The sequence below is a fragment of the Cydia strobilella genome, chromosome Z (assembly GCF_947568885.1).
Source record: "Cydia strobilella chromosome Z, ilCydStro3.1, whole genome shotgun sequence".
NCBI lineage: Eukaryota > Metazoa > Arthropoda > Insecta > Lepidoptera > Tortricidae > Cydia > Cydia strobilella.
This window is the reverse complement of record NC_086068.1, coordinates 57,499,978-57,524,035: the sequence shown is the minus strand read 5'-3', so window position 1 is coordinate 57,524,035 and position 24,058 is coordinate 57,499,978. Positions and strand designations below refer to the sequence as shown.

At 40.2% G+C, this 24,058-nt stretch overlaps 1 protein-coding gene across 1 annotated transcript in view; it reads right to left on the bottom strand.

Annotated features, from left to right (window-relative positions):
* The window catches only part of LOC134753792 (uncharacterized), a 102,678-nt gene that overhangs the window by 14,921 nt on the left and 63,699 nt on the right, over positions 1–24,058 (bottom strand). Inside the window, exons 22-40 of the mRNA XM_063689733.1 lie at positions 23,599–23,783; positions 23,347–23,481; positions 22,247–22,342; positions 20,475–20,635; positions 19,234–19,336; positions 17,894–18,050; positions 15,228–15,318; positions 13,538–13,685; positions 12,780–12,968; positions 12,005–12,130; positions 11,092–11,202; positions 10,556–10,686; positions 8,827–8,954; positions 7,852–7,955; positions 7,254–7,364; positions 5,766–5,826; positions 4,615–5,129; positions 4,220–4,348; positions 2,441–2,534 (exon numbers count right to left, since the gene is read on the bottom strand). Of these exons, the coding sequence (XP_063545803.1) occupies positions 2,441–2,534; positions 4,220–4,348; positions 4,615–5,129; positions 5,766–5,826; positions 7,254–7,364; positions 7,852–7,955; positions 8,827–8,954; positions 10,556–10,686; positions 11,092–11,202; positions 12,005–12,130; positions 12,780–12,968; positions 13,538–13,685; positions 15,228–15,318; positions 17,894–18,050; positions 19,234–19,336; positions 20,475–20,635; positions 22,247–22,342; positions 23,347–23,481; positions 23,599–23,783 (2,775 nt within the window). The remainder of the gene's footprint in view (positions 1–2,440; positions 2,535–4,219; positions 4,349–4,614; positions 5,130–5,765; positions 5,827–7,253; positions 7,365–7,851; positions 7,956–8,826; positions 8,955–10,555; positions 10,687–11,091; positions 11,203–12,004; positions 12,131–12,779; positions 12,969–13,537; positions 13,686–15,227; positions 15,319–17,893; positions 18,051–19,233; positions 19,337–20,474; positions 20,636–22,246; positions 22,343–23,346; positions 23,482–23,598; positions 23,784–24,058) is intronic.

Here is a 24,058-nt window from a genome sequence, read left to right as displayed (position 1 = left end):
ACATGAAACACCGTGTATAAGCGTTACATTGATAGATTTTTCTAAAAAAATAATACTTAAATTAACTGAGCAAAGATTCAGACGCTACCAAATAGTAAATACAGGTTAGTAAAAATTAATACATTGTCTCGTTAATTCCGCAATAAATATTAACTTTTACCCACCAAATACGCTTATAAGTTAAGTACCAGATTCATATTATGCGTTTTTTTCAATTAATATTGTTACTGAGAACTATTCCAAAATTATTAGTTTGCTTACATTTGAAAAGTCATCCTGTACACACCTGTAGGCCGAGCACATGATTGACGCGACAGTATCTCGCCGCGAGATAGACTACCCGTCTTTTACTAACTGTATGAATTAAAAGGGGACGGGTAGTCTATGTCGCAGCGAGATACTCTCGCGCCAATCATGTGCTAGCCTGGCAGTGTATTAATTTAACGCTTAACCATAGATAAAACCTTATCTTACTATAAACTACGAGTATTCTTCTTCAGATAAACTACATTGCTTCTGTTTTTTTATACTACGTCGGTGGCAAACAAGCATACGGTCGGCCTGATGGTAAGCATTCTCCGTAGCCTATGTACGCCTGCAACTCCAGAGGAGTTACATGCGCGTTGCCGACCCTAACACTCCTCTCCCTCGAGCTCTGGCAACCTTACTCACCGGCAGGAACACAACACTATGATTAGGGTCTAGTGTTATTTGGCTGCGGTTTTCTGTAAGGTGGAGGTACTTCCCCAGTCGGGCTCTGTTCTAGATCTGGAATGACATCCGCTGTGCTGTGCCCTACCACACAAAGCGAGATGACACTCACATTGCCCATACCTCTCTTTTGGACGTAGTTTAAGGACATACCCGGGTCCGGACGTAGTTTAAGGACATACCCGGGTCCGGGTCGGGTGAAATGCCTACAAAATACTCTCACGCTCACGTTAAGTTACCGTAAAATGTGCCTTTAAGTATGTTTAAAATATACCACTACTCTACTATCATATTGTAAAACTTAAATGAGGTTGTGATATAATTTTCGTATATGATAATTGTTGTAGCACAATTACCCAGTGGGGAGCAAAGTAGGTACATTTTACGGTTCTTTATATAAAATAAAAACCGGCCAAGTGCGAGTCGGACTCGCGCACGAAGGGTTCCGTACCATTAAGCATAAAACGGCAAAATAATCACGTCTGTTGTATGGGAGCCCCACTTAAATATTAATTTTATTCTGTTTTTAGTATTTGTTGTTATAGCGGCAATAGAAATACATCATCTGTGAAAATTTCAACGGTCCAGCTATCATGGTTCATGAGATACAGCCTGGTGACGGACAGACGGACAGCGGAGTTTTAGTAATAGGGTCCCGTTTTTACCCTTTGGATACGGAACCCTAAAAACTGCAAGCTATTTTGAAAGTGATCGATAATGGGCGGTCTACCCCATATAGCGATCAATATAGTATATAGGATATTTTTACTAACTTGTAGTCCTCACCTCTTCATATTTTCGTATTCTGCTATCTCTTTACCTTTACCATTGCTTTTTACCTAAAATACTTAACAAACTCTATTACTATTAATTTAATACCCTGCTTGAAAAATATATAAAAATTTGTTAAGGTAAATTTCTAGTGCACAACACTTACTTATTGGTCGTCAATATATATAGTCTGAATTCAAAACAAAAGAAGGAAGCAATAGGTTGTCAATGTTTGAAATGATTTAAAAAGTGCCTAACATTCATATGATTTACTATTATCCGATTGTTATAAAATCACAACTCAATAGGAACGAACCACCAGTGACGCATCTCACTTGACAAAAGAAAAAAAACATTTCTCGAAATTGTTCTAAACGAAACTCCTAACCGAAGTCCTTTGAGCACGCACTCAGTAGTACTTTCTCTTTGTTATTGTTTGAACATAACTATGAGCGCCATTTTGAAGTACATATTTAATGCATAGGTTATTGTTTTCCATCGTATTTTCTCGGAACCGTTCGTATTTGTCATGCTACTTCAGTCAACCTCAGTACTTTTTGTACCGAGACTGACTGAAATAGCAAGACAAGTTCGTACGTTTCCGTGAAAATACGATGCAAAATTGTCGCAATTATTTAAAAAAATATCTCATACTTATACAATAAACGAGACACAAGCCGGCTGGCATGACCCAACCAAACGCACTCCAAATAATTATACTTTCAGTTTTGTTCCTACTGCTGTATGTATGGTTGTTCATACCGAGGGCGCGCGTTCGAGCTACGTAACCTTTTCTCGTTATTGTTCTAAAAACAAAGTTCATAAACAATAAACGTGACGTACGCGAAGATAGCCGGCATGTCCCAACCGAACAGCGCTACAGCTATGAGAGCGCACTCCAAATAGTTGTATTTTTTCTCACGTTTCTTTTTACTGCGGTATCTATAGGCGTTCTTACCGAGCGTGCGCACGAGCCAGGGAGCGACGGTTTGCTTCTGGTTCATGGCGGACTGCACCTCGTTGAGGGCCGTGTTCAGCTGGTGGCTTAGCTCCTGGAAATGTTTAAGATATACCAGATTAGACCAATAGCAATGGAACTGGTAGGCTTTTGTATAGAAATTATAAGGGATTTTTGAATACATCTGAGATTTGGAAACATATCCACTGTCACTTAAGGCATTTTAGGTGTTAAAAGGACCCACCGCCTCCAAAACCGGCATTGCTGATGTTGGCAAAAAAAAACGCCAGGCTCAAATGGGACTGGGCCGGCCACGTCTATCGCATCCGGATAGGTTTACTAACGTAGCCACCAAGTGGATGCCGGTATAGAAGCGTGGGCGGGGTAGGACGAGAAGATGGCGAGAGACAACTTTGACACCTTCCTTTACATCTGGTCGGAGGAAGCACAAAATCGAGAGTTATGGAGAAACAGGGGAGAGGCCTTTGACACTCATATAGGCTTAAAAAAAGGATATAATACAAGTCTAAAATATCACTGAAATCATTTGAGAGTTTGACTGAAGATATGTACCGGAATAGATTTATGCAACACTAGCTTCTGCCCGCGACTTCGTCAGCGTGGAATGATGATGATGATGATTGAATAAAACTATCCTATGTCCTTTCCCAGGCCTCAAAATATCTCCCTACTACAATTCGTTTAAATCGGTTCTACGGTTGAAGTGTGAAAAGGTAACCGACAGACAGGAGAGTTACTTTCGCATTTATAATATTAGTAGGTAGATAATAAGTGTGAATAATGATTGATAATTAAGCTGTTGATTTTGAACCTTGAGCTGGTGCCCAACCGTTTTAATAGGGAATATTACGCAAAACTCTGCGTAGGGGGCGCCGCTACCACAATCTGAGGGACTATCGCGAAACAAGAAAATCGAAATTTCATTATCTAACATCTCTGTCACTCTTACATATTCGAGCGATAAAGAGGCAGATAGCGAAATTTCTGATTCGCGTTTCCCGGTAGGTCCTCTGTAAACAAACCGCCTTGATGCATCAATACCATATTTTATTATCTCTGAAAACTTGTCAGAAAAGGTACAGTATGTATAAGTTACTCTATGGTTTACTAAATAGGCTTGTGCTGCACTCTGGTGACAGAACATTGCAGTAATATCCCTTATTGGCGCCCCTGTCGGTGCATGATTAAGAACATCCCTGCCGCGATGGTGCTCAGTGCTGCTTCATCGTTCCTTTTTCCAACGGCCGCGCCGAAGATAATGTGGTGGTCATTTTGAAAACTAGTGAATTAAGTTCACATTTTGAAGCTGCTACTCACCTGGTTGCTGCACTGAGCTTCGACTAGCTCTACCTCTCGCACGCGCTGCCACAGCTGACATTCTATCTAATAACAATCATAAGATCTAGTTTCCTTTTTGTGGTATTTTTGAAAGTACGTCCTTGGAAGTAGAGCCCTCTCTTCATATTCAGGATGCCGGTAAAGCGATAAATAATACTTTATAGGACATTCTTACACATTGACAAGTCCCACAGTAAGCACAAGAAGGCTTGTGTTATGGGTACTCAGACAACGATATATTTAATATACCTACACAAATACATAGAAAACACCCAAGACTCAGGAACAAATATCTGTGTTCATCACACAAATAAATGCCCTTACCGGGATTCGAACCCAGGACCATCGGCTTCACAGGCAGGGTCACTATCCAATAGGCCAGACCGGTCGTTAGACCAAGCGTCTCTAGATCTATCTTACCTGGTTGCTGCACTGCGCCTCGACTAAAGCTAGCTTGACTTGGGCAAGCTCTAGCTCTAAGTCTCGCACGCGCTGCCTTAGCTGAGCTACTGAATTTCTGGTAAAGGGATTCTCCTGTCTGTAGGATGACTGCAGAATCGACGCGCTTTCTATGTGTGTTCTGTGTTGGAATGTGTAGGTATATTAAAGCTCCTCGCCTAAATGCTGCACTGCGCCTCGACTAAAGCCAGCTTGACTTGCGCCAGCTCTAGCTCAGTCTCGCACGCGCTGCCTCAGCAAAGCTTCTGAATTTCTGGTAAAGACGATTAAAGGGATTCTCCTGTCTTTAGGACGACTCTGCAGAATTGTCGCGCTTTCTATGTGTTGAAATGCATAAGTATATTAAAGCTACTCGCCTGATTGCTGCACTGAGCCTCGACTAAAGCTAGTTTGACTTGCGCCAGCTCTAGCTCTAGGTCTCGCACGCGCTGCCTTAGCTGAGCTTCTGAATTTCTGGTAAAAGGATTCTCCTGTCTGTAGGATGCCTGCAGAATTGACGCGCTTTCTATGTGTTGGATGTGTAGTGCAGGTATATTAAAGCTACTCGCCTGATTGCTGCACTGAGCCTCGACTAAAGCTAGTTTGACTTGCGCCAGCTCTAGCTCTAGGTCTCGCACGCGCTGCCTTAGCTGAGCTTCTGAATTTCTGGTAAAAGGATTCTCCTGTCTGTAGGATGCCTGCAGAATTGACGCGCTTTCTATGTGTTGGATGTGTAGTGCAGGTATATTAAAGCTACTCGCCTGATTGCTGCACTGAGCCTCGACTAAAGCCAGCTTGACTTGCGCTAGCTCTAGCTCTAAGTCTCGCACGCGCTGCCTCAGCTGAGCCTCTGTGTCGCTGCTGCTTTCCTTGTCGCCCTCTGGTTCGGATTCTGCTTAAAATAGGTGCGTTTAGTAAAATGCTCAACGATGGTCGTTAAAGAATACTTCGTCCACGCTAAATCTCCACGCCAAGTGCGAATGCAAATATTTAACGGTCTCCGTCTTTGTCAAATATTTAGAGGATCGGCGCGATACTTTGAATGGGACATAATTTCCTGTTTTTTAGACGGTAACGTTATTTATTGTGTTAACAAGAAGAGCCTTGATATTTGGTAGGGATAATGTTCCCAGCTTTCCTATTAAGAAACAGAAAATTCTCATGTACGAACAGGGCCTGACTTACGAGTTCTGACCGCCCTAGGCTGACTATGTATATCCCCCCCCCCCTGTCTCAACTCGGAGCCGCCGCCGCGCCCCCTTGGTCCTTGCGCCCTAGGCTTTAGCCTTATTAGCCTGTGGATAAATCAGGCCCTGTGTCCGAATACCATATGGCATCTATCTACTGTAGGTAGTTTTTACTACCAAGCCGGTGTAAATTCAGCGTAGCCTGAATTTAACTCTTTTTTCTCGCTACGCTTGTAATTTTAATTATAGCAATTCATTTTCTTGATTTGTAGTTTTCGCAGCAAAAATCAAATTATAGGTATTTACGTTCTCTTGTTAGAAAAATAAAATTGGCGACTTACCCTCCTTGTTGTCCTTCTGCGCTATTTTAACGCTGCATGTGGTGCAGGCCTTCGCGTAATCCTAAAAAGATGAAAAATGTTATCTTCCATTACTTTAATTCGTTAGGTCAAAGATAGATATAACTCCGTAATAGATGGATACAGTCTAAGGAAAAAACGTGCCTCGAAAATCAAGAAAATTTGATTCTCGTTCAGAGGGCGCTACTAGTTTTGGCCTACAGTCGTATAGATGGCGTTGACGGTTTCGTTTGTTATTTAACAATTTTAACGCATATCAGTGAAAGAACATGGGTCAAAATCATAAAAATAATTAATGCAAATAAAAAAAATCATTTATCTATATTTAAATACATTCTATCGTATTTTTATAAATCTTCATTTTTAGGTTTAAAGTGTGTCGACAGATGGCAGTGAATTTACTGGGGTTACAAAATTTACTATGACAGTACCGCTCTAGTATAAGTTACTCTATGGTTAGGTGCACGAGTAGTGCTGCCCTCTTTTTGTGGGCTTTTCTATGTTAAATGTTATGGAATAAAATTAGTTCAAACGGCTGCCGCTAGCATTAATGTGTGACATTCCATAAGATTACGTGTGTTTGTGACAATCAGCGCCACTTCTACCTCCACCGACTTCGCTCCTTGACAATATCAAAAAACCGGCCAAGTGCGATTCGGACTCGCGCACGAAGGGTTCCGTACCATTACGCAAAAAAACGGCTAAAAAATCACGTTTGTTGTATGGGAGCCCCACTTAAATATTTATATTATTCTGTTTTTAGTATTTGTATAGCGGCAACAGAAATACATCATCTGTGAAAATTTCAACTGTTTAGCTATCACGGTTCATGATGACAGTTACGGCCTGGTGACAGACAGACAGACAGACAGACAGACAGCGAAGTCTTAGTAATAGGGTCCCGTTTTGATCCTTTGGGTACGGAACCCTAAAAACTATTTAATTGAAGGGACACTTTCTTTTTTTTTGACGGTTGAAAGATCTCAAATAATATTACACAACGTAATTTCATAGAGTAACATACTAGAGCGGTACTGTCATAGTAAATTTTGTAACCCCAGTATATTCACTGCCATCTGTCGACACACTTTAAAACTAAAAATGAAGATTTATAAAAATACGATAAAATGTATTTAAATATAGATAAATGATTTTTTTTATTTGTATTAATAATTTTTATGATTTTGACCCATGTTCTTTCACTGATATGCGTTAAAATTGTTAAATAACAAACGAAACCGTCAACGCCATCTATACGACAGTAAACCAAAACTAGTAGCGCCCTCTGAACGAGAATCAAGTTTTCTTGATTTTCGAGGCACGTTTTTTCCTTAGACTGTATCCATCTATTACGGAGTTATATCTATCTTTGGTCATTTCAACGTTTTTGGTTCCCTAAACCGCGTAGCCCGCGTGGTGTCCACCTCCCTCGCACGTGCGATGCTAGACAGAGACAGCTTGTATATATACCTGCATCTGGTGCAGCTGCTTGTCGAGCCGCGCGCATATGTCGCGATAGTCGCGCGCTACGGCGGTGTGGTGGGCCGTCTCTTTCCGAACAGCTTCGAACGAGGCGCGACTCTGAAATAATAGCACATTATCTTATCTTATCCCTTAATAACTGCAGAAACCAGTGAGACATCCTGGCCGAATACGGGAGTTGCCAGCCTAGGCAACGGCGAGGTCAAGATATAATATGAGACACACCTAAAAAAAATGCGCAAATAGCCACAACAATAAATATTTATAAAAATACGATAAAATGTATTTAAATATGGATAAATGATTTTTTTATTTGCATTAATTATTTTTATATGATTTTGACCCATGTTCTTTCACTGATATGCGTTAAAATTGTTAAATAACAAACGAAACCTTCAACGACATCTATACGACAGTAGGCCAAAGCTAGTAGCGCCCTCTGATCGAGAAACAAATTTTCTTGATTTTCGAGGCACGTTTTTTCCTTAGACTGTATCCATCTATTACGGAGTTATATCTATCTTTGGTTACTAGGATACGTAGTGGTCGCCGAAATCGGCCGGAAGGATCATGATAGTTTCCATACCTCAGCCAACTGCGTTTCGAGCGTTTCCTTCTCCTTCTGCAGCTGATTGTTGGTGGTCTTGAGCCGTTCCAGTTCGTCGTTGAATTTCTCCTTCTCTGCCGCTTCTGAAACGGTAAACTTACTTCAGTAAAGAGTTGGATAAATAATAGTACATTAGATTTAAGCTAGTTATTAATTTCGTTTACGTAGTACCACTATTCATATTCATATTCATATCTTTATTGCTATCATGTTCATCATAATACAGGTCTCTTCTTTCTCCGTGCCTCTTCCCATTTACTTGGGGTCGGCCCTCTGAATATGTTGTCGCCATTTGGCTCTGTCGAAGTAGGTTGCTGGTATTTTTTGCGATTTCTTCTCTAGATTTCTCCACCAGGTGGCTTTTGGGCGTCCTGGAAGTTGTTTGCCTTTGTCAATTTCTAGTGCAATTTTTACCGGGTGATCTTTTTCTCGACGCAATACAGGTATTACAATAAATACATTTGTAGGTACATGACACCCTGTTAGGGCACTGCAACATTCTTAAATCTAGGTATATTTTTACATTTCTAGTACTTATCTTAATATGTACGTAATTAAGATTGAATAAAAATCGAATTATTAAATTATTAAATATGCGTCAAAATATTGGCTTACAATCCTTATTGTTCATAATGAATTCAAATTAATTAGAATTATACTTTAAAATTATAGTGTTAATTATATTAGGTATGAGAATAAAGATACTGGTAATTACTATTAATTATTAGTTTTCCGAAAAAAAATCTTTAGTAGAATAAAAGTTTTGCACTGTATATATTTTGTAAGCAATTTAGAATCATCAATAAAATAGTACATTATTGTCGAGGCTCGGAAGTAGCTACTTGCTGAGGATTCATTTTAAATGGACGACCATGGTAGTTGCCGTTTTTTGCGTAATGGTACAGAACCCTTCGTGCGCGAGTCCGACTCGCACTTGGCCGGTTTATTTCGTACCTTTGACGAACTTCTCATACTCTTGTTGGTACTTCTGCAGCCGCCGTTGTGGTACTTTGATGCTGCAGGCCAGTTTTATGACGTGAGATGTAGCTTCTTCTGAGCGGCACTTTTTCGGTAACGTTACTCTGTGAAAACCACACTTTAATTAGGTTTTGTGTTTTTTTTTTTGTTAAAAGTACGAAATTTTAAAACGTAATAAATATAACAGCCTCGGTAGAGAGTACCATTTCGTTCCATTTGGAGTTGAAACTCTAGGTCCATGGCGCACAAGTTGTTTGCAGAAATCGCGAAGCGTCTGGTTGACGTAACTGGTGACCGAAGAGCTGGCGACTTCCTCGCACAAAGTATCAGCATTGGGATACAGCGAGGAAATGCCGCCAGCATCCTTGGTACAATGCCTCAAGGGCCTATTTTAGATTTAAGCTAGTTATTAATTTCGTTTACGTAGTACCACTGTATATATCTTGTATGTAAATAAAGAGTTTTTGCATTTTAAAGTATTAGGGTTGCATTGAGTCAAAATATTTGTAGGTCTCACACCTACTTATAGTTCGTTTTTTTTAGCATTAGAAAGACAGGTAAGCGATCTAGACGTCTATTTATTAAAAATCACTTTTTTAAATAAGACACAGCAAATATGTTACAATTAGCCTCATGCATGAAGTTTATATTTGAACGAAATATGTTTTATTCGGATGTTTGTTACCGTTATATCATGTTACAAATGCATTTCCGTTTTTAAATTACCATTTAATTGCTTAAAATTATAAATAAAAAGTAAAAAAATTTGCCAGCGAAAAGCTAGTGAGCGAAACGCTCGAAACGCCACGTGACGTCACGCGTTCGACAGATTAGTGTCATTAGTAGCAAACGTCAGTTGGGCCGCCCAACGTGTGACGTCATCACGCTCTGTCGGATTCGCGCCAAAAATTATGAGCGTTTCAACCGCTCAAAAATTTTCAACATTTTAAATATTTTTTAATAAAATAATGTTAAGGTTTACAAAAGTATTTTTATCATTTCCGGTGTTCCAACGATATAAATTATGAATCTAAAAATAAAAATAAATTCATGCATGGAGCTAATTATAAATCATATAAGATCTTTCACATTCTTTTGCTTTCATAAGTAATATAAATAAACTAATTTTGTAAAAGCGTTTTTCAATATTTTTCAATCAAAAGACACGTCAAGATTGTTTACCTTTTTTTTAATGCTAAAAAAACGAACTAAAGTTTGTGATTGAAACAATATATTTATGCATTATGCTTTCTGTTTAGTACAGTGTGAATAGGAGGCTGAAATGTGTAGTATTGGTGCAAAGTTTAAGGGTCTCCGGCAAGCTCGGTTCTCCATACAAACGTAGTTCCGCTCTCATTTTAAAAACTACTAGCTAGTTTGCGCTGAAACTTTATACTTACAATAGAATAAGGTATATCTATGTCTGTAATTAGTTTATGTTGCTTCAGATACCATAGTATTATATTATTACAGCGTATTTAAGTATTTCATACAATACTTGTTTTTGCTCTATTTCGTTTGTTTTATAAACTGGAGCTATATAAACTAATTACAGACCTAGATATACCTCGTCATTGTATGTGCAAAGTTTCATTACAATCCAACACGTAGTTTTAAAATGAGAACGAAACTCAGTTCGTATGGGAAGGTGAAATTCGGCCGAGCTTGCCGGGGTGTCTTTAAGTGGAATTATTTGGTCTGTTACCTGAAGTACTTGAGTACTCCTTCGAAGTCATGTTGTAACAGGTCCCTGCGAGAGCGAGTCAGAAGGGCTAGGGCCACTTGGAACAACGTGTTAATGCCTTGCAGGAGAAACACGTCAAGGATGTGGTACACCTGTAACAGTAAGTTAATAAGATGACAAATGTAAAAGTATGCATGGATTCTATAGTAATTTAAAAGTTTATTTTTTTAGGGTTCCGTACCCAAAGGGTAAAAACGGGACCCTATTACTAAGACTCCGCTGTCCGTCTGTCCGTCCGTCCGTCTGTACGTCTGTCTGTCTGTCACCGGGCTGTATCTCATGAATCGTGATAGCTAGACAGTTGAAATTTACACAGATGATGTATTTCTGTTGCCGCTATAACAACAAATACTAAAAACAGAATAATATAAATATTTAAATTTAACAATTTAATGTGTCTCATTCTTCATGTTTCTAGGTCAACGGGAAGTGCCCAAAGGTTTTGATTATCTTGTCAGTCTGCGGTGGCACGGCGCTACGTGGGTTCATCGACTTACCAGAGGCAGCGGGAATCTAGCCGTGAACACAGTCAGGAACCACTGGGAGGCGAACATGTGCGGCTCTACGCCGAGCTGCTGGAAATGGGCGCGTAGATCTGGCAGTTGCACCTGCGAGGGCAGACATAATAATAAAATAATAATAGCTATATGCTCCAGGGGTGGAAGTGAAAGATGCATAAGACGCGAGTTGGCACAGTGGCTGTTAACAGTCACTGGGTAGAAAGCGGCGCACACCTCTCGACACCCCTGAGCCGCTCACACCGGTGTTGCCCCTGGTCGTCTTCACGACGGCAGTTTCAGGGGCCCATCTAGTTAGCGGCAAGTCACAACCTGCCTCGATAACTTATGAAAACATTGTTATGGCAGGTGCCCGGACTTCTTTACAATAGCCCAGTCTCATTGTCCACCCTAACTTCATTCCATAGACCGGTATACTGTTCACTTTTTCTACAAGTCTCAATGCCTGCTGCGACCGGTTCATGGGTGTCTATTGTTCCGCCTGTGAACGGGTTCCAACAGGCGTTCTACATGACATTAAAGCTCTCCAAGGGGCCTCTACGTGTTGGATCTATATCCCCACGCAAGCCTATCAAAAGACCGGAATTTATAGGCCCGTGAAATCAAAGGAGATACAAAAAATAATAATAGCGAAGTCTTTTAACCTTATTTGAGGGAGATAAGGGGGGATTCATTTGAAGGAGGGAGGGATTTCAACTCATTGTTAAGGGATTTGCGACTACTCGTAAAGTTTACAGTACCTAAAGTTGCAAACCTTACAAACCTATCAACTCCGTTCGACGGAGATAAGACGTTTACGAGTTAAACCGACGCTATGCTTATACCTAGATTTATGTTCATGGTTCATGTGTTGTTTCTTCCTGACTACGCAAAAGCCAAAAGAGATGCCTACCTCCATAAGCCTATCCAGTTGATGCAGCCTCATGTAAAGTTCTTCAAACCCATCCTTGTACAGTTCCCGTAGACCGTAGCCGTACATCAGACGCACAAGAAGGCAGAAAGCTTGTTCTTCGGGCATCTAAAAAAACAGAAAGTTGAATTAACATTTCAAATTGTGATATAATTCACCGTTGCTACAGACAGACATTAAATAATTTGCACGGTTTAGATTCACTTGTTTTAGTCACTCGCGCAACATGTTTCGGAGAGACTAGGTCTCCTTTCTCATGCACTAACAGTGCGAGCAGCATTCACGACGGCCGTGTATCGCGTATCGCGTACTGCCGCGCGCCGAGTAAGCCGGTTGGGGGAGGTCTTGCGCTATCGTTGTAGGCGGGCATAGTGGTGTGTTTGAGTTTGGGTCACCCAACACTTGTAGCGACACTCAGCACGAACTCAATAAGGAGACCTAGGCTCTCCGAAACAGTCGCGCGAGTTATTAAAACACGTAAGTCTAAACCGTGAAATTATTTAATGATTTCGATAGAAAAAACATGTAACGAAAACGTGCAGTAGCGAGTTAACCGCGGCTGTTAGCTTCGTAAAGAGCTAAGTTATTATAAAATGTACCTTATTGTTATATACTTACGTGTAGCAATAGCGTGGCCGCAAGCAAGCTCAGTCAGTGACAATATCGAATTTCGGAGTCGCATATACAAGAGGCGAAACGCAAGTCCTAGCAGGTCTCGATACAAGTTGTAAAATGAACTCTATTGCTATATACTTACGTGTAGCAATAGCGTGGCCGCTAAGAAGCTCAGTCCCTGGCAGTATCGAACTTCCGAGTCATAGATGGCGTAAGCGCGGCCCAGGCGAAGTAGTGAGTCCTGTCCGAGGCCTCCGGCCTCGCGGAAAAAGTCGTGGGCGGGGAAGGTGCGGGCTATGTCACGCTGGATCACCGCTTCCTCTTCGCATTCCTGGCAAAAAAATACCAATTTAATTAGACCTAAGATTAGTAATTGAAGCTAAGCTGGCGTTGTTCTTAATAATATTTTCGCGCTCTTGGTGTCTCAAGAGCTATTGAGTCGCTTAACTTCATTTCGGATAAATACAACTGGTTTTGGGATTTTGGTATTAAGTAAAGGTAATATGGTAGATATTTTATAGACGGTAGAGTGTACTAATCGGAATTTGAAGTGAAGCGACTCAATTGTCCTTTTATGAATAAAAAAGGTCACGATAATATTGTCTTGAGCACACCGCTATCTAACGTTCTTCTGCTTCTGATTGTAGATTTCTGTGAAGAGAATTCGGAATACCTGACGGGGAAGATGAAGAACCGTCAGCGAAGCCTCATTGAAATACGAGTCTGGAAAGCATCATATATCAGAGTTTAGTTAGGGTACCTGACTAATCAGCATCCTATAGGCCTCCATGCTTGTCGCACTGCGGCTTGCCGAGGCCACACCTCGCCGCGGAATGCCCCTGGTATCCCTTTGGTGACGAGGTTGTCTAGGGTGTTAGGACTAGTATTTAGTTAGGGTACCTGACTGATCAGCGTCCTGTAGGTCTCCATGAGCTTGTCGCACTGCTCGACCTCGGCAAGCCGAGGCCACACCTCGCCGCGGAGTGCCTCTGGGACTCCTTTGGTGCGGACGAGGTTGTCTAGGGTTTTAGGGCGAGGTCCGGTCCAACTGTGAAATAAAGAACATCTTAGCAAATATTTTGGAATGTACAGCGTAAATATTAACCAAAAGTTATTGATAGTAGAAGAGATAAAGTTTAATGCGTTACTTGCCTGAATTACCTATGAATCGTTTGTCTTTATCTGTCATTTTGACTTATATATTTGTAAGAAAGGGACAAAACATAATTTAACTACATCAGGCCCGTAAAGTTTTATGAATAAAGGTGTAAGAAAACATCGTGCCCTCTTGTTCGATAGTTGAAATAGATCAGACCATATGTCTGTCAGTCACTGGATTGTCAAATGTTAACTTTTGAAAACCAAAATTACCGCATAATGTTCTAAGCCGATCAGTGGCATCTATATCGATCCGAAAACCTAATTCGAAGAACAGCTTTATTCCCAGGCTTTAGGCCCACTGATTATCAGTCCGCTGAACGATATCAGCCTGTCAGTTAGAACAAAAATTTGACAGTTCCGAACATTCGACAGGCCGATATCGTCCGGCGAACTGGTAATCAGTGGGTCCTTTAAGGCGCAGTAAGTTCGTATTCTTCTCTCACTCTCACTGAGCGTAAGCGTATGCGAGATGGAAGTGCGTGCCCGGGAGCGCAATCATCATGTTATTTAAAAAAAAATTGTACAGTCAAGGGCATAAATATACATACATTCCCAAAGTTTCTAAAATGTGTACGCTCTTACACCTTAGACAATAAAGTCGTGTTCAGATATTTTTGAGCCATTTGTCTGGATCGATATTTTTGCCTTCGACTGTACGTTTAACCTTTTCGACGCCGTGTCAAACACAAAAACTGTCATCCTGACGCCACGTCACTGAAGTGTCAAAACTGAAATTGAACTTTATGCATATGCATGCAGGTCTATGTTGCTCTCTGGTCTATGACCGATTAATCGGTATTTGGCGTTGAACCTACGGTGCGTATATATCGGTCATTGGCGTCCAAAAGGTTAAATAAAATAAAAAATAGTCGATATGTTCCCTCAAACATGATATTGCAATTTTAGAAGCAATTTTCATATTTTTTAACTTTTGTGCATAATTTATTACAAATTTTTAAAGTGCATTTTAGACCTATGTTCGTGATTTTATTCTATCGAGCGAAAGTCATAAACTCAGAATTCGAATGGATAGTCCCTCGGGTTAGGCCTCAAGATTGCTAAATAAATGTATGGCAGACTTATTGTGATCCAAAAAATTGCTACGACTTTTTTTAAACTCCGTTATCTGAACCTACTGCAACATAATGTTATAACATAGCCAGGGATACGAATCTCCTCGCTTCGGGCAAACTCGGCTCCGTTCGGCTCAGCGTTGCTCCGAGCAATTATTAGGGTTGGCACAACTTGACGTCCCTTTGCGTGCACGTCCACAGATAAGATAATAACTTGAATTTTGACAACCCTAAAGGGAAAGTACCATCAGAAATGGACATCATGATTCGACCCTGAACCGCTGTCAAACTTCGGTTTTGTAGGAAGTTTCCTTTCTGTACGGTAGTAATATTATTTATTCTGTGACATAGCATACCTCCTGAGAACATTGGCCCAGTTCTCGAGCACCTCCTCGCCGCAGTCTTTTGACACGTTGCCGGTGCCGCTAAGCATGGGCTCGTCGCCATCTTTGATCAGAAATAATCTTGGTATAGCACGTCCGTCGTTTCAATAGTACACAGCCATAAAGATAAGCTAATGAGATCTATTGTAAAAAGTAAAGCGTAAATCATATATAAAGCCATAGAGTAACTTATACTAGAGCGGTACTGTCATAGTAAATTTTGTAACCCCAGTAAATTCACTGCCATCTGTCGACACACTTTAAAACTAAAATTGAAGATTTGTAAAAATACGATAATATGTATTTAAATACAGATAAATGATTTTTTTTATTTACATTAATTATTTTGATGATTTTGACCCATGTTCTTTCACTGATATGCGTTAAAATTGTTAAATAACAAAAGAAACCGTCAACGCCATCTGTACGACTGTAGGCCAAAACTAGTAGCGCCCTCTGAACGAGAATCAAATTTTCTTGATTTTCGAGGCACGTTTTTTCCTTAGACTGTATCCATCTATTACGGAGTTAAATCTATCTTTGATAAAGCTAACGTAAAACTAGCATCACTAAAATTGTAAATGCAATAAAAAATATTGGAGGGTAGTGTTGCAACAATCGGGAATCTCCAAATAGTATTCCGCGGGAACTGGTTTGTGCTATCTGCAAACCAAACCACATGAGCGGGAATGAAAAGTGTTATGACGACGGTCGCCAGTTTGCGGACAGGTGTAGTGATTATGTTTTATTATTTTTCTCAAACATGCTATGTAATATTGATATTACGTTCTTTATATTAGGCTGGGAAGTATCACGACTCCGGCGCGCCTAGACGAGGGGCCTGTAATGAAATTTCATACAAAGTTGCAGGCCTAGGCCGGGAAGTGGCTCTTTTTTAATTTCCATTTCACATATATTTGTGACACAGCATCATGGCATTCAGCCAAAAAAAAACTATAACCAATATTTGCTTATGGTTCGGAATGACATTCTGCCAATACCATTTAAAAAAAAACAATAAACGATAATTAATATATTTTGCAGTTTTATTTGTATCGAATTTACAAAAATATATAAATAAAACATTATTAACAAATTCCAATAATATTGAATTGCAAATTTACCTACAAATACAGATTTAAAATATAGTTGGTCAAACCAGTTTGTCAGTAAAAAAGAACAAAAAAACTATACTCATCCTTTTCTTTTGGGTGCTAGTACCAGTGTAAGACAAAGATAGTATGATTATCTCTGTCTATGTTTGAAATGAGACAGTCCTTTGATAAACTATATTTCATTTAAATATTAGCGGTAAAAATGTCTACTCAAACACGCGTTGGTGTTTTTTTAATCGTTTTGGAGGTAAAGTTGAACATTTTTCATTGTGTATCTGTAATTCTATTTTTTTGGATTTATTGTGCGTTGTTTATTGTATAATATGAGTTCCGACGAAAATATTAAATGAATACCTGTTAATTATACTCCATGTTTAAGGCAACGATGTATGTGAAGATATCAACATAAAAAACGATGTAATCTTAGTTATGTGGCTACTAACACTACAGGCAGAAGGATGCAAGGCGCAAAATCAAAGATACATAAATATACCTTTGAACATTTGTGTAATAAATTGATTAACTACATGTGTAAAATATACGACACGTGTGATAAAGATAGGTACAGGTGGTAGTTATATTTTGTGCCTAGTTTACTTTTAGTTTCTTTAGAATTAAAACTTTGATTTCGTGGAGATTTCTTTATTTATTTCATTGCATGTTTGAGAAAAGCACTATACATACATCGGCGTGAAAAGGGGTTGTCGGCCTCATAACTATCCGGCCTCACTACGTTCGGCCGTATATATGCATTCGGCCGGCAACCCCTTACTTCCCGGCCTCTGTAGTAATGTACTATTACTCATTTAAATATTACAGATTTGACAACCCTATGCAGGTGAATAGATATTTTTTGTTTAAGATACATAAAAATCATTTTAAGCTTTAATAGAAACTGTGTTTAGGTCTAAATTCACTTCTTCGTATTACGACTTATCACACTTTCGAAATGAAAATGCTATTTTAAGAAGTTTTAGTGACTTTTACTATAAAGACGGCGCATATTTAAACTATAAGTATAGAACAACAAGAATAATTACATTAAATAGTGTTTTCTGGTACTAAAACCTTTGGTATTTATTTACGTAGTCTATCTTCTAACTCCATTATCACATTAGCTACTTGGATCTGATACTATTATTTTTAATTTATTGTGCATGATTATAATATCAAAATAGGGGACTGTCATAATATGTACCAGAATAATTACATTTATAATACCTTCTTATCCACATCTTCACACTATGATTATAATTTTAAGGTTGTGGGTCCGCCGCGAAGTCCCTTAGAATTATGATGATCGTGAGTCAGTGAGAAAGACAAAACTAAGGAACTTTGACGCGCAATAATTCTTAAACTACAAGTTCAAATTAAATGTTATTGGGAATATATCTAAATCATAATACGCCCTGTATGTCATTGAAAATTCAGGGTCCTAGCTTTGAAAACGGCCTGAATGGCTTTGGTCGTGCCTCTTTGTTTTGCACGACTTGGCGGGGGCACTGCCGTGCCCCCAGATGTTACCTGAGTCATCGAGGGGCGAGGGCGGTGCGGGGGCGTTAGAGAGCGGCGAGGGTAACAGGCTGGACAGCAGGGGCAAATTGAGACGCGAACGGTCGAATTCGCCTGATGTCTCCACGTTGGCGACTTCGTACTGGAGTATGCCTTGAGCGTCTACCGACTAGAAGAAAAAAAAAATTAAAAAAAAAACCCCTACGCTATATTCCAAAAAAATCAATTTTATGCTATTAATGCCAAATCATCATCATCATCATCATCATCATCATCATCATTATCATTATTAAAAAAAAAACCTCTTTTTGAAAAAAAAAAAAACTTTTTGGGGTAAAAACCATCAACGCAGGTTTCTGATGGGCGTCATGTCATATACGCCTTCATCCTCATTCTCATTCTTTGAAGATAAACAGCCCATTATGGCTACAAACTAATTACAATTGTAAACTAATAATAATTAATATTCTGGCAAACCCAATTTGTCAGTAAATATGAAACAAAAATATACTCATCCCTTTTTTTTAGGGTGCTATTACTAACGTGAGACAAAGACAGTATGATTCTCTCTAACTATGTTTGAAATAAGACAGTCCCTGGCCAAACTACCTATAATTTTGAAAAAAAAAACTACTCTTCAATACGGCATATTTACGTATTCACCGACTCGCCAACTGTAGAAGTCATTTTAAAAATCCCTTTTCACCAGTTGCGTTCGTGTAGTAGTAATACCTTTAGTTAGGCATTAGAAATGAAAACTAAAATTTCATAACGATCATTAACAACTTTATTGGAAATAAGCTGCTGTACGTATCCGAGAAGAAACTGGTTTCGACTTAACAAACTGTGTTTAGGGTTCCGTACCCAAAGGGTAAAAACGGGACTAAGACCCCGCTGCCCGTCTGTCTGTCACCAGGCTGTATCTCATCAACCGTGATAGCTAGACAGTTGAAATTTTCACAGATGATGTATTTCTATTGCCGCTATAACAACAAATACTAAAAACTCTAAAAAAGTACGGAACCCTTGGTGGGCGAGTCCGACTCGTACTTGTCCGGTTTTTTAGGGTTCCGTACCCAAAGGGCAAAAACGGGACCCTATTACTAAGATTTCGCTGTCCGTCTGTCACCAGGCTGTAACTCATGAACCGTGATAGCTAGACAGTTGAAATTTTCACAGATGATGTATTTCTGTTGCCGCTATAACAACAAATACTAAAAACAGAATAATATAAATATTTAAATGGGGCTCCCATACAACAAACGTGATTTTTTTGCTGTTTTTTTCGTAATGGTACGGAACCCTTCGTGCGCGAGTCCGACTCGCACTTGGCCGGTTCTATCAGAACTAACCTCTTTCAAATTGATGATGAACTGTTGCACCAGGGGTCTTTTGGAGTAGTACCAGAAACGCTCAGTCGGTGGGTAGATTTTCACCGGAGTTTCAATAACCAACCTAAAAATAATAAGTTATATTATTAATATACTATTTTCATTCATCTTATCGCAGTGTGTCTAATATATTATGGAGATGAGTGCCATGGAAATGTATGCAGGCGCCATCTATAGGGTTGTTTCCACATGTTGAATTTTATAAGTAAATCTAGGTTAATAGATAGAAAATGAACACTGTATCACAATAAATTGGAAACTTAAAAAATATATGGGAATAATAGTACAAGACTTCTGTTAAAAAAAAATTCACTTCGAAATAGGAAAAATAATTATGGTACCATTCGATTTCTTACATTTTACTCAGAAATATATTGTACAGCAACAATATATGGTAACGCAATATTTCACCCACAAAATAGCAATTTCCTTATTTTCCACGGCATCTAAGCAATAGCGACGTTACATGCTGACGTCACGATGTAATGCCAATTTGTTAGAAGCGTTTCGTCAGTAAAGTGCGGGTGCCAGACGTTGACCATCATTTGTGACTTTTGTATTGCTTTAAGACAATGGGTCCCATACAGACATTTGATCCTCAAAACAAACCCGATCGACTGATACCATTAATAAAAAATTGTGGAATACCCTATTGACGTTCACCAGGACGAAAGAGGCTACGAGAGTCCCTTGTATTTTATTTATATTCTGTTGATTTAAGTAAGTCCATATTGTATAATACATTAAAATATTTAAAAAAGTTTTTGGCAAAAATTTCATTTTTGGTGCAAGCTTTTATCAAGTTTTATCGCTGACTGTACTTTTCTTTCCACAGGCAACTGATACTTGTCGAGACAATTCTAAAAACCCCAAACACAATTAGGTTGCGTTGTTTTATCACAGTGTTCCCATGGCCACCTCTTGTCTCCATCATCAGATCAGCTCGATGGTACCATAATATTGCATTGTCACCCAACTTACATATGTATGAAAATTTTCAGCTTCATGGGAAACCGGAAAGTGGGTCAAATTTTACTTGCAAGATTTGACCCTTACAAACATAGATACATATTACATACATACTTACTTACATAGGTACATTGCAAGTTAATAAAAAAACTTGTAAAAAAACATTACACTAGGGAATAGGGGTTCAGGCGTTCTACAAGTCAATTTGTAAGGAAATGGCGGCTATGTCTTACCGCAGAGGATCCGGTATGCCTCTTATAACCAGGTCGAGAGCAATGGACATGTATGAAGGGGCGCCGTCGCCACTGGCAACGTTGAAGGCGGCTAGGGCGGAGTCCCCGGCGTTCCAGAGGGCGCAGCCGGAGCACCCTGACACTCCTGAGGAGCCGCTAACCTGATTTGATAATTGAAAAGGTTAAAGTGGTATTAGACCGCGGGCCAGGAACAGATTTCCATGATCAATCGCCTCCCGGGCGAAAACTCGTATAGTGGTTAATGTTGGTTAAGTGGTGTATGATGAACCCTCGTGAACGTCAGCTGCCGCTCCGTTGGTGGGTTGAGGGATGGCAGCAAATAGTCTATAAAAAAAATTTAGTCATCGCCTCCCGCTTGATACTTTGTCAGATGATAGTTTCGATGCTATTGTGAATAAACAAAATCTTCAGCCGATTGTATCGCTGTGGAAAGACCGTCAGCTGGTCACATGAACATGTAAAAAAGAAAATTCTTTTCAGTCATCGGCGTCATCGCCGCCCGTTTGATAGTTTAGATGCTATTGTTAATAAAACAAATCGTCAGCCAGTTGTATCGCGGTGGAAAGATCGTGTTACGCGTTTCGGTGGCTGCCATTCCTCAACCCACCAACGGAGCGGCAGCTGACGTTCACGAGGGTTCATCATACATAGCCGTTAACAGCTAAACGAGTTTTCGCCCGGGAGGCGAGGACTGACGAAATTTGCGGCTGGCTCGCGGTCCATATGTTTATTGTTTAGAAATTCGAAATATTAGATAAAGTCTGTTCAAAATGCGACTTTATATCACATGTAACTATTATTAAGAAATTACTTTTGGGTCGTAAAGGACGTAGTTTGAGTTGTGATATGAAGAAAGAACAGCTTTGTTAACAGCTTAATCTAAGTTCGAAAAGGGACCTTATTGTCGATGGCGCTTACGCCGCACAGCGTCGCGCGGCATTGTATTTATATCTTAGCATCGTTTATAATGGCGTAAGCGCCATCGACAATGAGGTCCCTTTTTATAGAAAATACCACAGTTATTATCCTAGTAGATATGTCTATAATTGAACTCCCGGCAATAATGAGGGCTAACGCGTATGAATTCGCCGCTAGGGGCGCTAGTGTAGATGGTGGTCTTTTCCATAATTCGAAATGTCAAATGTCACTTGTCACTTCAATGACTGACAGCTGTTCTTTAGTCTTTTGGACCACCATCAACAGAGGCGCCAACTGGTGAGCAAAAAAACGATAGCCCTCATTGGCGATCCTGTCGGGGATTGATGGAATGGGATATACAAAAGTCAACAGGGGTTTTCAAGAACTTATTATTCTTGTCGCTTTTAACTATTGCGTTTATAACACATACTCAACTTACAGAAGGTTGTTAGTTGAGGAGTGAAGTTCTTCCTTACTATGAGAGACGTACGTATATAGTCTGCATCTTCTCAAATGATTTTTTCGCAAAAGACCCCTAATCTGTTATACAAAAGCCTTTGTTCCTTTAATTTGTGCGTGCGCGTGCCCAGTGTTGGTGAGCGCGTGGCCATTGTTGTTGAGCGCATGCCACTCGCTGATACACAATGGTAACGCGCACGCACAAAAGCAACAAAGGCTTTCGTTTAACAGATTAGGGTCTTCGGCGAAAAAAATCATTTGAGAAGATGCAGACTATACAAATACGAGTTCTTGCAATATCACGGTCTCCTCAGCAATAAATTTTATATACCGGTCTTCGCCATCCGGCCTTACTCTATACTACTAACCCTTACCATTTCGAGTAGCCTCATGTCCGGGTATTTAACACCTCTCGCTGGAGCCAGTAGGATGCCAAAACAGCGCTCGATGTATAGCCCTCCATATGGTACCTGGATAAGACAAGTAGGTTGAGACAGGTTGGGGATTCAGTCAGGGTTAATAATTAATCCTGTCACCGCCAAATGCGTCGAATAACGCGCGCGGCAACATATCAATACCTATAGATCAGTACCTTCGTGCATTCAGAGTCTGAACCCTGTCTGAATTACATACAGGGTTCACAATGACGCGCCGCGCACGTCAGGCGTGGCCTTCAAAGGGTTTAATAAGATGAAGATTATTCTACTATTACAATAAAAAGAGTTTTTTAATACAGTTGCTCAAAAAGTGGTACTTTTTGTGGCTGCGTAGCGTGCGAGAAGCTCAATTTCTCGAACTAGTGCTTTTTACTTTTTAGTTCCAAACTATACTTTCGAAACGCAGTTAAAATGTAATTTAGCGCGGAGCAGGTACCAGGGCCTCACTCGTTACTCCTCGGTGTCGTTGAGCAACCCGCGCCGGGCCCGCGGCGGCCGCGGCCGGGGCGCGCACGAGTATGAAGGTATCGCGGGCTGCGGCAGCTCAAGTATCGCGGGCTGTATAGGTACTTTTGGTTTTGGTTCGGTTTGGTGGTATGATTCTACTAATGATATATTAATTTATTATTTTTTCGCAATTGTATTAAAAAACGTCGTTTACAACACGTGTGAAATGTCTTTTTACCACTCGTACCGAGTCTTGCCACTCGCTTTCAGCTCGTGGCAAGATACCTCGGTACTATTGGTAAAAAGACATTCTTTTCACACTAGTTGTAAAATGTACTATTGGACAATTTTAAACCTACAAAGAGCTCAACGACAATTGAGTACCAAAATTTTAAAAAAACCTTTTCACCTAGAAATCACTCCCTACACCCGGACCGGCTGGGAGCTGCTGGTGACTTGTATCCTTGAGTATCTGCTGTGTCTTAAAATGTAGATTCACCTGGAACTCGTCTCCCTCGACCTGGACCGGCTGGGAGCTGCTGGTGACTTGTATCCTTGAGTATCTGCTGTGTCTTAAAATGTAGATTCACCTGGAACTCGTCTCCCTCGACCTGGACCGGCTGGGAGCTGCTGGTGACCTGCTGGACGTTGATGGTGACCTGCTTGTCGATGCCGCCGCGCAGTTTGAAGCCCAGACGTTCTTTAGGTACGTGGCTGTATGTGCCCTGATAAATATTGAAATAAACAATGCTTAGTCGACTACAGATAAGCAAAGCAAAAACGCGTTTAATACAATCATGGTTAATACGATTCTCAGCCCACGTCTGGGCTACGCTAGTTACCTTAGCATCGGTCTCTTTGATTTCCACAGTGACTTCGAGAACGTGCATCAGCTGCATGGGGGGCGGGCAGGGAGGGAGGTTGTCCGTGAGGGACCCAGTCATGGACGGCGCGGCGCTCAGCTCCCCCACGACCGAAGAAGCCATCGAGCGGGGCAGCGTTCGCTCGAACGCCTTTGCGAAACAAGCTGCAAAAATTTCAGATTATAGTTTATACTAAATATTAGGACTGGTATACATAGTAAAAGGGTAAAAGTTCACAGTAAACCTCCTCTCCTTTATTTTTAGGAGTGTTTACTACAAATACTTACTTAATTTATATATTTAAAAATCAATACAATCGAAAGAGAAAATTGGAATTATTTGGAACATACAGATCGGTTCGAATATGATGAAGTGTAGGTATAATATTTAAGTCTTTGACTTTAAATAGTTTACCCAGCGGAGACAGCGGAGTATGTCC